The 13530-nt window shown below is 34.6% G+C and overlaps 1 protein-coding gene across 8 annotated transcripts in view; it reads left to right on the top strand.

Annotated features, from left to right (window-relative positions):
- MARK1 (microtubule affinity regulating kinase 1) overlaps positions 1-13530 on the top strand; it is a 64988-nt gene that overhangs the window by 45010 nt on the left and 6448 nt on the right. For 4 of the 8 annotated variants that reach the window (XM_062571784.1, XM_062571782.1, XM_062571780.1 and 1 more), the window contains 7 exons: positions 976-1075; positions 1621-1733; positions 3124-3277; positions 4208-4401; positions 7904-8004; positions 10962-11123; positions 11918-12172. In XM_062571784.1, the coding sequence (XP_062427768.1) occupies positions 976-1075; positions 1621-1733; positions 3124-3277; positions 4208-4401; positions 7904-8004; positions 10962-11123; positions 11918-12172 (1079 nt within the window). The remainder of the gene's footprint in view (positions 1-975; positions 1076-1620; positions 1734-3123; positions 3278-4207; positions 4402-7903; positions 8005-10961; positions 11124-11917; positions 12173-13530) is intronic. The other 4 variants (XM_062571785.1, XM_062571781.1, XM_062571783.1 and 1 more) reach the window with 3 other exon arrangements.

Genomic DNA, 13530 nt, shown 5'->3' with positions numbered 1-13530 from the left:
AAATTGAGTCGTTTGGTGTATGTGAGAGAACTTAGTTTGGTGTTTGAGAAGCATATTTGGAGCCTGTGGGAAACTTGGACTTGTTGGCACTTGTCTCGGTCTTCTGTCAGTCTAGTGAGCAGTATTAGCATCTGTCCCTCAAGAGGCATGTATGCCTGTGTGTTGCTGTAGGAGGAAAGCATTGTGTGTTGTTTTTCTTTCTTTTTTTTTTTTTTTTTTAGCTGTTTTAAAAATAAGTGCATGAGGCAAAGTTGTGGTTGGTGGTTTAGGGACTCCACCTGATCAACCTTGCAGGCATGTGGGAGATCTAGGCTGCAGCAGACAGGAGATTTTCCTAAGATATGAACATGACGTTTTTAAAGTAAACATGCGTGTGTTGGAGCAAGAGAGGTGAAGGCGTTTTCCCCTTCCAGCTGAAACGTGAACGTGTGTGGTTTTTGTGCAAGGAAAAGATCCATAGGGAGAGAGGAAAAAAAAAAAGACTAGTTGGGGTTACAGGCACACTTCTGAAATAGTTCTTTAGTTTCTAAACATTCATGGAGTTATTATTTGAAGGAATTATTTATTTTATTTGAATTTATTTTGTTAGAATTTTCATTGTGGTAGCATTTAGGGATCTTAATCAAGATTAGGTTAGGAGTGTGTCAAACACTCGACAGGACTGAGAGGCCAGGGGCAGGGCATAAAATGAAAGAGTTGTTTGTGAGAAGTGCTGTTTTTTCTTTCAGTAGTTTTTCTGATATTTTCAACTGGTTGCTTGTAAATGGATAGTAGAGAGAATTAATTAATGGAAATTTAAAAATATATGAAAGATAAAGGGAGGACCTAGAAGAAGATGAGGGGAGAAGGAGAGAGGGAAGGAACAACTTTCATATTAATAAGAATGTTAAGTTGTTTTACTTCTCAGACCACCCAGCACAAATATAATCAGGTAGAAAAATGGCATATTAAACTAAGACTCATTTGTTTCCTCAGCAAATTATGAAGGATCGGTGGATGAATGTTGGCCATGAAGAAGAAGAATTAAAGCCATATACTGAGCCTGAACCAGATTTTAATGACACCAAGAGAATAGGTAAGACAAGAGTGTTGCATTTGATGTACATAGCCAATTCTATCTTGCAAGTCAAACTCATTTTTTTTATAGAAACCAAGACACAAGTAAAATGTTTTCTTTTTATTTAAATGAGAAATTACGTGACAAAGCCCTCATTATAACTGCTCTTGTGACTTCACTGAGCTGATGTGACTATAAGCACAGCAAAGGACAACTAAGGTTGCAGCATTGAGTGGGCAGAAGGAAACATTGTATTATAAGGGTAATAATTTTTTTATCGCCCTGGAACAGAGAGATATACTGTATTGGCCCTGTAGCTATTTATAGTTTGTTTGCAAGTGTTTTATTTGTTTATTGAATTACATGTAATAGATACTGAGAGTGTTCAAGAGGATAACAGTGAAAACAGGGAGTTGTTGTTTGGTTTTGCACAGCAAAGATGATGCTAATTAATTTGAATTCCAATTGCCTTTTACATTTTAAATCTTTTTGTTTTCAGTGTTCTTAAATTGTCAGTAAATCCTAAATACTTATTCTATTAATGTTTAACTCTTTATTTTTAGACATAATGGTCACGATGGGATTTTCAAGAGAGGAAATCCGTGAATCTTTAGTAAACCAGAAGTATGATGAGGTTATGGCTACCTACCTGCTTCTAGGTAGAAAACCACCTGAAGTAAGTGCTACCTAATTTACATCTGCTGACCTGACTGAGTTGAATGTCCTGAATATTTTTTAATGAACTCTTGTAAAATTAAAATGTATAATTTAGAATTGATAATTTAGTTATGTCTTTCCTTTTTTAAACATATATATATATACACACACACACACACACACACACACATATATATATATATATATATATATATACACATACATATATAGTTCCCATATGAAGGAATAGATTAGATATACTGTCTTAACATTTGCTGACAAATATGTTGAACTGCTTATTAAAAAAAAGCTAGCTCTTAATCTAAAATGATGTGACTTCTGAGTTCTGGGTCTTTTTTCTGTCATTAGTCATGTATGTTTACAGTTAATCTGAAATAGTTAAAAACTTGACAAGGGCAGTTATTTTTCCAAATACTAAGCTGTGACATCCTTTTCTTGCTTTCTCATTCGTGAACTCATCCTTTCTCATCAATATACTATAGTACATTTTGTTATATATTAAATAATTGTATCATAGTCACTAGTAAATTCATGATAGAAGGTCTTTCAACTGTTTTGGAACTAGCGGGATCTGCAGATCTTTTAAAGCTATGAGGATTTTCAAGAAATCAAGCCAAGACTGCCTTTTTGAAGGAGTTTTGTTTTCCTACTGCTTCATGGGCCTTTCTTCATTTCTAACATAGTATAGTTCTGATATGAGCATCCTTCAGTGTATTTTCCCACAACATCTCTGAACTAGAATTCCCATGTGATTGCACAGTGTGGAAGGAATCTGTCTGAAATGATTTTTGACTCAGACTACTTGGAAGAGGAAGTTTGGCTTTTACACTACTTCTGCTTACAATGTCTACCTCTTAGCCACTGGTTTTACAGTTACAGGATGAGTTGCATATCTTCTGAAAGCGTATTGAAGGTTGTAAAGAATCCTTGAATTGTTAGTACTTGCTTTTCTATCTTCTCTGACTTGTGTTCCAGGTTAGGCATTTTTAAATTGTTCTGATGCTAGAAGTGTTCTTTAGGCTTAAAGAAAATACAAGTGGGAGAAAGACCTGTTCTTTGGTTTGAATTTTGAAATAACCGTGTTTGTTATTGTCAAGATTCCTCCAACTTTATTTTGAGTGCTCATTAACTTTTTCTCTTAGCTTCAGGTGTGTATTTTTAAAGCCTATGCAGATGTGGTTTGAGAACATGATTGTGGGGCTATTTGTTTTACAGTCCAACACAGGCAATAATAAAGTGAAAAGGGTCAGCTTGCAGAAGATTGAACTCTTGAGTATAATTTTAAATTAAAAAAAATGCTTTTGATTGGAATTTTTTACTATATTATGTCATAAAACTACCAGTAATGTTAAATTTTGTTTAGGCTTTCAAAAATGTTTTCCTTACAGTTTGAAGGAAGTGAGTCCTTGTCTAGCAGCAACCTGAGTCAAAGATCTCGTCCTAGCAGTGACCTCAACAACAGTTCTGTGCAGTCTCCAGCTCACTTGAAGGTCCAGCGGAGTATATCAACTAATCAGAAACAACGACGGTTCAGTGATCATGGTGGGGATGACATTCCAGCAAGTAAAGTAACATAGACAATTCAAGTCTGAATGTGCAGTGTTTTGTGAACCTGGCCAATCCACTGCTTTGTGCATTTGTTGTGTATCTCATCATGCTCTGCTGTGATGCTTTTATATCTGTATGATTGCTTCTATGGTAAATAAGAGGCAATTTAATATGTGATATTAGGTTTTTTGGACTTGTTATGTGGTTGACTAGCTGAGTAATAGCTTTAGGATGTTCCCTGCTTAGGAGGTAATGGTAAAATCTTGGTCTGAATAAACTCAAAGGCTGCAAAGCATTGTGTTTATAAGTGCTTTTAGAGTTGGGGCCAAATGGTTGATTTCCTGAAGACAAGAGTTTTGCCGAGTGTTCAGGAAGCATTTGCGGGTGAAAGTGACTACATCAAAAAGAGTACATACTTAAAAAAAATAAAAATCTCAAAAACCTCTATCATTTTATTAGAGATTTTTAAAGTTTTGACCCCTCTCTCTGTCTAGATTCCCATTCTTTCTATTTTTTCCCAGTACTGCTCTCCCTCTATGTTTCTATGCCCTCTTCCCCCCCCCCCCGCCCCCCCGAAAAAAAAGTAACCAGTGCTGTGGAGCACATCATTAGCTGATAAACATTTACTTTTTATTTCAAGGGAGCACAGACTTCTTCTAATAGATGATTTACCCCAAAGCATTTTGAAAAAGATGAGAGGGAAGAACTGTATTTTTCCAAGTGCCAACACACTTTAAACACAGTAATTTTAGTTTTTTAGGGAGAAAAAGTTTTTCCTGGTATATTGAAGAGAATTTTAGGCAAGAAGTACTAAAACAAAGAAAAACTTCAGAAAAGTTTCCTCTAATCTTACTTAGACTATTTTGACTAAGGAAAACACAGTGGTTATGTTTAGGTAGTATTAATACTGTTTTTATTTGACAGTTGGTCCATCAATTCCTCCTGCTGTGTCATACACAAAAAGGGCTCAGGCAAATAGTGTGGAAAGTGATCAGAAAGAGGACTGGGACAAAGATGTATCACGCAAACTTAGCAGCACTACAGTGGGATCCAAAGGAGAGATGACTGCAAGTCCACTTGTGGGTCCAGAAAGAAAGAAGTCAACTACAGTTCCAAGTGTGAGTGTGCGTGTGTGTGTGTATGTGTTTGGTTTGTTATATTTATTTTTCTATATTTAAACAAAATCTACTATAGACATAATGATTACTGAATAAGCCACTAAGGCTATTTCTGGTAACTTTTACTGGCAGACAGAAATAGACTACAGCGAATGTATTTTAAAATACATCTTTCCCTTCCGCCCAACCTTACTTTTTCTAACACCAACCTAACTGTAAGCACAAGAATATCTACTCTCAGGAAAACTGAAGATCTTTTGGGACAAATGGTGGATATTTAGAGAAGGAACACAAGAACAGTGTCAATATTGAGTGCTCTTTCCCTGGTTTGCCAATGCTTGTGTATCTGGAAGAAAACCAGGGAACTTCCTGAATCAAAGATTTCATCTGAATGACCCTTTGTAATATCTCTTATGAACTTATTCTCTATGAATTTGTCAGTTTAGCTTTTTGAAACCACTTGTATTTTGGGCTTCCATGACAAGCTGCAGAATTCACAGAATAGCCACAAGCCATGCTAGTGGTGGTGGCATAACCCAATTTTTGTCTTTAAATTTACTGCCTGGTGATGATGTGAGTTACAACGTGGTCCTTGTATTAGGAAATGATTAATTTGCAAATTCTTCCATTACCATGTAACTCATAGTTTTGTAATCCTGTCGTATTACTATCTCAAACACTTTTTTTTTTTCCAAGTAGAAGAGTCTGTCTCTTCTCATGTAAAAGTCTTCTACTTTGTATTTTGGAGGTTCATGTGTAGTAGTATCAGTGTTCAGCGCACACAATGGAAAAATACTGTGTGCTATTTGAGCAGAAATGTATACCATGTAGGAGCATGAGTTCATGTGGGGAAAAATGATTTGTAATATGCATGAATCATAATTTAGACTAAGATGCAAGTATACTTTTTCCTATTTAAGAGATAAGCTGCATTAAATACAAAGATACCTGCCATCTTTTACTGCAGTAAGCAGAGAACAGGAATTTTCACTGTCGTTTGAGATTCTGAATACTGATTCACATCTTGGATTCTGAGATGACAATGCACATCTCTACTAGAATTCTCTATTAAAAAAAATACACTGAAGTTTATCTGACTCTTAAGATTCTGCAGACTGTATCTGCAGTAGATCCAGAGATGCTCTAAACATTTTTTCACATTTCTTTAAAATGTTTTTTCCCACAAAGGAACTTGAAAATTATGGCAGTGTGGCTTGCATGCAGAGGCGTAGTCTTCTAAGATGAGATTTCATATCTAAGCTTTCCCAGAAGTATATTGCCCCAAAGCTGATTACAGTGATATATGTTATAAGCTTGATGATATGTTGAAAGCATTTCTCTGCTTTGTGAGAACTAATTAAATAGAGCATCTTTACCCTGAAGAGTGAGAAATTGATTTACTTTGCTAATAGCGACTTCAATGTTTGTACTTTGCAGATCTGTTACTATTTTAGGGATTTCGTGAAAGGTTTTGTGATGAGCAAAATTAAGGTGTATTGGCATCTGATATTGCTACTGTAGTTACAGTCGAGCAACTTACACAAAAAACATGAATTTGTTTTTCCTTAAAACGTGTTTAAAATTAAATTAGCCAGAAGTTAATGCAGAGAATTTAAAAATACTTTTGTGTGACCAAGGGTAGCATGGTTTTAGGGACGGTAAGATATATTTTAAAATATTACTTGCCTTCGATCACATATTAGCCTAACTTACAAGAGCTTAATTTGAAAAACAGTATTGACTGTAGTTGGTTAAACTTCCTTATAAATGGTATTTTGAAACAGGTTATTCACTAATCTGTACAAATTTCCATTCTGATATGGGGAAACACTAAAGCAAAAAAGCTGTTGATAAGGGAAACAAAGGGGGAGAGTTACACCTCAAGTAACATAGCTTCAGTAAAATGCTATGTTCCTTCAAAGAAAGTGCCAATTTATTTTTAAAACAAAGCTATTGCTTTATGGTAAAAAAATCTATCTATTCATTAGACTAAGCTTTGGAATTAACTATGCTATAGATTTATTTTTTTGTTGTTGTTTTTATTTATCAGTGTGATGCTATAAAAAAGCATGTATTCAAAGCACTATTAATAGAATAAACAGAATCTACATTTTTAGACCTTCCTAGGATGAAGGGGAATTGTGGCAATTATGTTTTTCTTAGCACTAACTAGAGTCATGGATGCATGGTCTGCTGGCCCTGTATGGCCTGTACAGCTGCTTCTGATCTTCTCATTTAAGATGTAAAGTCAACTAACAGAATCTGTTCTTACAAAGAGAATAGTTTCTGTGCACATTCTGTACTGAATTACTTCTAGGAGAGGGTTTTTTTTTAATGTATGTTTTTAAGGACAACGAAACTTCTCTAGATGCACTTGCTATTATAAAATTAGTACTGTACATAATACGAGGGGAAAAAAATTGACAGCAAATATTCAGTATGCCCTATTATAAACTAGGTCCTGCAGAGTAGGTGAAAAATCTTGGAACACTTACATCTTTTTACACTTACATGCCTTCTTCTTTCTCTGGTAATAGTTTAAAAGCAGTATCTAGTTCACATTCTTTTGTACATACGTAAAACATGATTAAACTACTTTTCTTTGTTTTTTCCCTAAACTACTTTATAAATACGTAGTAAATCTTGCAAAATTAATGATGCTCTACAGTACTTGAATTTAGCGTGTTTAAAAGTTTTTGCCAACATGCCTGGTTATTTTGAAAACCTCTCCCACCACAAATTCAATAAGTACTATATTAGAATTGTACTTCACATACTGAAAGTAGGAGGAAGTAATTGGTGCTTGGCAGGAGGGAGGAGGAGAATGTTGGATGCGTTTTATGAGATGTATGCAAAATTTAAGTAAGTAACAAAAAGAAGGTACCGTCAGTGTTCATTGCTAGAAACATATTTGCTATGACTTGTTATAAATTCTTATGGTAGAACTCTCCTCAATTGTGCATTGTAATTTCTGGCTTGACTAACACAGATTGATAGATCTTTTCATTTTAATTTTGTAAGCCCTCTCGACAGGGGGCAGCAAACTGTAAGGCTGGAGCTCTAGTTACCAACTTAATCTGCACAAGCAAGCATTTAAATTAGCTCAGCATATATGATTTTTGGGATTTCGTGGGGTATTTAGCTCCTGTGACTCTTGATTTCAGACTCAAATAATTCAGTAACGCTATATATAAAGAAGTGGATGATAATACTTAATAAAGCAAAGTCAGCAAAATGATGCTTCTCTACATTTTCTTTTCATGCACTCCCAATGGTATAGTAAAGAGATGCTGAAGAAAGTGTTGAAAAGGAATAGCTGATGATATAATTGATTTGTGTCAGTAGATGTAACCTAGTACATTTGAAGACACTAAGAATGTGCTTAAATTGCTGAAATTGTGTTTTGATTTGCTTCTGATATTTGCATTTTCGGTACAACTTTATATACAAGTAGAAGACTTCATTTCATACATCGTTTAATTTAGTCTTAATTTTCTTCTAGAGCAATGTGTTTGCTGGTACTGGGATGACAAGAAGGAACACTTACGTTTGTGAGCGGTCTTCAGATCGCTATTCTGCAATACAGAATGGGAAGGACAGCAGGTATTCTTAAATTTCCTCACTAGTCTAAGAAAAGAGGAATACCAGGAGGTGGGTTATGCAATTAATATGAAACATGATGTGAAGCATATAAGATGAAAACATGCAGTCAAATGCTACCTTCCACAGAAGCTTCTACATTTGTGATGAAATTTATAACCAGATGTGTAGATCTGCCTTTGCCCCTTTGTAGGGAATCGTATTTATTACTAAGGGTTGTCTTCCAACGCGGAGAAGATAATTATACTTGCAATTTAAATTGACAAATTAAGTCTGCCATGGAGTACTTCAGGTGGATCACTCTTAACAGCATAATATAATTCTTTGTCATTTTCTCTAGTAATTATTAGAAAAACTTAACTTGTAAGGGAAATTGAACCTTTTCTTTATCTTTTTAGCTCAAATACTTCTGTAGTGATTATAACCAAATTGTATGTGTAGGTGGGATGATAAGTACACCTGCTTTGAAATGTTTTCTTAAATACAATAATATTTAACACTATTGTGTTTAGTTTTTTTTTTTTTTTTTTTTTTTTTTAACATCCTCTCTGTGCATCTTTGGTGTAGTTATCATCTGTATCCAATTATAAAATAAAACATTAGTTAAAATAACAGGATTTTTTTTTAAACAGTAGCCAACTTACTCTGATTTCTAAGTAATTTAAATAATGCTATTAAAGTAGAAAGAATAGAAGTACCTGTCATGAAATAACATAATCAAGTAAACTAGTTCTGTTTTGTTTTCTGAGTTAGTGTTTGAAGTTTTTAATGATATATTTGATTTTGGAGAAAGGAAAAATATAGGGTTGTTGATATATGCTAAGATGATGAGCTATGGAACCTGTGAAGGGAAAGAGGAGACTTTTATATAAATTATGATCTGAAAATAATTTAATAACTATTATTTTAGAGAAATATAGTCAATTATTTAAATTGCTTTAATGAGGTCCATTAATAAGCAGAAAAATAATTTTCAATATTGAATTAATTTCAAATTATCAGGTGATGTTTTCAAAAATATATTTCCAAATTTTTATTTATAATTTAAAATACTTGAGTAACATTTGTTACAAACTATGTATGTTATCTTTCTTTTTAAAAAGGATCATTTTTGTTTCAAGTATGTACTAAAATATATCTTTCTGATTTTGGAAAAGTATTGATAGTTTTCTTTTAATAGATGTAATACCAAAAATACTATAATGAGAATGGATTTTATCTTGAGTTATTTTGTTTTATAGTTTAATTTTTTATAGCATTGAAGAGATGACCAACTCTTCAATCCCTGTCTGTTTCATCAGTAAAATAAATATACTTGGGGCTTTTCTTTCATTTTTTGAAAAGAATAATCTTTTGTATTTGGCTTTCCTACAATACATTGTATTGCAGTTCAGTTTGTATCTGGTGTAGTTCTGAAGCTGAAAGCTTTATATCTTTATAACAAACATACAGCTTTGGGACTGTTCCTAATACACTTTTAAAGTAATTTCATTTGTGCTTGTGGAGGCAGAGTTGTAGTTCAGCTCAAGTCTTTCGACTTTGGTTTTAAAAATTCATAACACAGTGGTTTCTGTTTCTCCTTTCATCCCTTCTTTACCCCTCAGACTAATCAGAAATAAAAATGCTGATGGAAATAACTGTATCATGAGGGTGAGTGCAGCAGTGGCTGGGATAGAGGACGGATGGAGAAGGTGAACATTTTGCTGGAAGCAGGGTGGCCCGTTTTGGCCGCCTTGGGAAGGCAGCCCAGGCTCTGCTCTTGCGGTGCTGGGGAAGGAGCCTTCCCCGCTGTCCCCGGGGTGCTGCAGTTCACCTCCCATAGGCCAGAGCTTTTGGTGAAGCTGCCTTTCCCTTAATACACTGTCAAAAACTAGAGAGGAAGAGGACAACTTGATCCTTTAGAAACAAGATCCCTTTCAAATGAAAATGTGTCAGCTGTTCTAATTTTTTTTTTTTTTTGAGTTTTAGATGTTGGATTTTTTAACTGAAAACCGGATATTTGCTTCACAAAAAGAAGATCTTTTTAATCAATCTGTTTAAACCTTCTGTGACTTTTTTTTAATTGTATTTTTTCCCATTGTCAGATAGTCTTTCTTCAGCATTGAGTACTTTTGTAAGATTCATTCCTGGGAGGAATGAAAGAACCTGATTTAACATATGTAGTGATGTGATTTATGGTTTCTGAACAGTAAGAATGAACATGAAATGATTTTCCTGCAGTTGCGTGTTTCTGACTTCAGTTGAGAGGCAACCTCATCACTCAGCTTTCTGGCTGTTTGTGAAATGAAATCTTCCTGGGGCTGATGGTGTTTAACAGTATTTTTTATATTCTAAAAGAAAAATGAGTAATTATTTTTCCATTTTGCTTTTGATGCTTACTTTTTTTTTATGCCTTTGGAGGGAGAGGGGGAGTAAATTTTTTAACACCTGCTCTGCACACCTTGTTAGCAATCAGAGTTGCTTCTTGACAGGTATTTTCTACGTTGAGATGAACTTCTGTTAATATGTAGTTAATATTCCATTTAAATATACCATCTTAGTTTAGAATTCATAATGTAACAAAAAATAATTGAACGGCTTTTCAATAACAATATTTTTTTTTGTCTCTATTTTTTGGCATTTAAAAGACCTATGCCTATGCTAAACAAAGTGTAACTGTTTTTAAGAGAAGCTAAACAACCAACATCCTTGAACAAGATACTAATATGAAAACCCAGAAATCATGCATACTTCTTTAAAACAACTTGTATTTGTTTTTTGTTTGCATGCCGGTCATTCGTAATCCTAAGACTCTCGTTCAGGATCTGGAGTTGATTTAAACACTAAAGTGAAACTATTTAGTGTTTTACACCAACTCTTCTATTTGTTGAAACAGATACCTTTTAAATTATTTTTTTTTTCTCTCCTTCCCCTCTATTTTCCATCGTTTTGGCCCACCTGCCTTGCTGGCACGGTGAAAGCCTGACAGAAATGTCTGCAAGTAGCACATCCTCGGCGGGCTCCACAGTAGCGTCTGCTGTATCAGCACGGCCACGACATCAAAAGTCGATGTCTGCCTCTGGCCATCCAATAAAAGTTACCCTGCCAACCATCAAAGATGGCACTGAAGCTTACCGACCAAGGTAATGGTTTGCTTGTTATTTCTGCAATGCTTTAGACTTGAAAAAATTGTTTAGCTCATGGCATATTTCAGTACACTTGCAATCTATTCAGAACTGTCATATTGCATTCCCTTCTGACATAGTAGTTTACTCAAGTAATATCTGTATTACAAATGATTTCAGGAGTGATTTTGTTCGTGGTGTGTATTTGCAGACACTTAGTTTCTTGACTGGCTCCCTCTGGAAACTTTTGGAAAACTTAGGTAGTTTAAAAATTTAACTAGTGCAGACCTGACCATACAATACAGGCTGCCATAAATTCAAACTAGATAGTAAAATGTTTAACATGTTGATTTTGGAGATTATTAGTCTCACTTTTGTCTAAATGCACCGTAGTATAGCTGCTCTTACTCTCAACTACCCAAGTAGCTTTATTAATTTATAAATTTTTGCCGGTTGGTTCTTTCATAAGAAATATTTGCAAGATTTTAGCAGTGCTTGTGTATAAGGAGTCTTTTATGAATATCTTTTTCAGAAAGAGGGCAGGGAGCACTTTCAGCTATTATTAGATGCTTTCTTTCCTTTTTCTTTTCTCCTATTATCTGTGTATTTTTTTAACTGCTCTTAACACTTCAGATAATTATTTCTACAGTGAAAATATCACTTGATTATTTCCAAGTATGAATCACAAAAGTGAATTAGTAGTGGGCTCAGGTTTAAAAAAAATTTTTTTTTTCCTGTCTTTAAGAAATGGTTGTCATGTAGGAGGATTTCTAGTGTAGTCTTTCTCTTTATTTATGCTTCTCTTTTCCCAGCAGTGCAACTCAAAGAGTGCCTGCTGCTTCCCCGTCTGCTCATAGTATTAGCACTACCACTCCAGACCGAACTCGCTTTCCTCGGGGGAGCTCAAGTCGAAGCACTTTCCATGGTGAGCAGCTAAGGGAGCGGCGTAATGCCACTTACAATGGACCGCCTGCCTCACCATCACATGAAACCGGTGCTTTTGCACATGCTAGAAGAGGGACATCAACTGGTATAATAAGCAAGATAACTTCCAAGTTTGTTCGCAGGTTAGTACCTCTGAATTTTTAAGAGAGAGAAAGAGAGAGAGAGAGAGGAAAGAAAAAAAAAAAATAAAGCCCAGCCTATAAATAGGGCCGTAATTGCAAAGTCATCGAGAATTTCCAGCTTAGTGGTCTGAAGTAAATGTGAATTTAGTTTGTTTTGTGTATTCCTTCCAGAACTTGCTTTGTTTTACTTCTCTGTGTATATTGTAAGCATTTATGTTTGGCCAACTATTCTCTTGTTTCTTTATCTTAAAGGAGCAAGAGAATGATACTCAAGTTTTTCTTTTTTTGTTCATGCTTTATGACTGAAAGACAAAGTTATTACTTTTAAGTTCAAATGAACTTAAATATTGGAAGCAATATCTAAAAATATAAGTCATTAAATGTTAACTATACTGCTTACGATCAACTGCTGAGTAGTGACATGAGTGCAGTTTGTTGCAAGGGCTGTGTTTATTACAATTTTACTGCTGTACTTTAGATGGAATTGGAGTTTGCAAGTTATTTTAGAGATTTCTAAATTCTGAGAAGCTTAGAAATGGGCACAAATCTGAACATCTGGAAATCTTAGTATTTCAGTATTATGTAGCCACTCATACTGTGTTACCAACTTCTTCAAAAGTAAGTTTGGGATTCTGAAAGAAGAGAAAGCATGCATCTGGCGGAGACTCTTGGAACTGCCTTCATTCCTGTGGTATTAATAACAACATGAGGAGAGATGCTGGAAAAGAATTTCAGATACGCGGTTTAATTTCAAGTGACTGTTGATTTAGCAGTCCTAATAGCTTTCCTAAAGGGAGACTTAAGTTTGTTTTCATCTGTCTAACAGTGATTTACTTAGAGTTCCCAAGCCAGTTCATTGTCCTTTCTACACTATTATCAGTTTTACAACAGAATTGTATCTTGCAAATCTCCATTTTATTTGCAGAATTACACCATTATGGACTGAAATATGTAATTTCTGTGTAAAAGAAGGATAAATTCAAAGTGTCTTTAATTTGAGGCTTCGTAATTTAAGCTAATAGTTGCAAATTCCTAAGTACAATATGATGAATTGCCTAAGGTGATCTTACAGGGAGAAAGAAGAGAGAAAGCTAGGAAGGAATTCAGTCATGTTCCTCATAAAATTCCCTTCACCTGGTATGCTAATAGTGTGCCAGTGTGTATCTAAAGTCATATCTCTTGTGATAACAAAAAGAATTAAAAAAAAAGTGTATGAATGATTTTCTTTTTTCGAAACCTGAAGATACAGGAATATGATTCTCCATTTTGGCATCTCCAGCACTCACATAATTTGGGGGAAGGAGGAGTTCTCAACTTAAAACAAAGTTAGTCAGAGGGGTTATTAGTATAGATTTCCG

Source organism: Rhea pennata, chromosome 3 (assembly GCF_028389875.1).
Source record: "Rhea pennata isolate bPtePen1 chromosome 3, bPtePen1.pri, whole genome shotgun sequence".
NCBI classification, from domain to species: Eukaryota; Metazoa; Chordata; class Aves; order Rheiformes; family Rheidae; genus Rhea; species Rhea pennata.
This window is presented reverse-complemented; position numbering and strand designations above follow the sequence as displayed.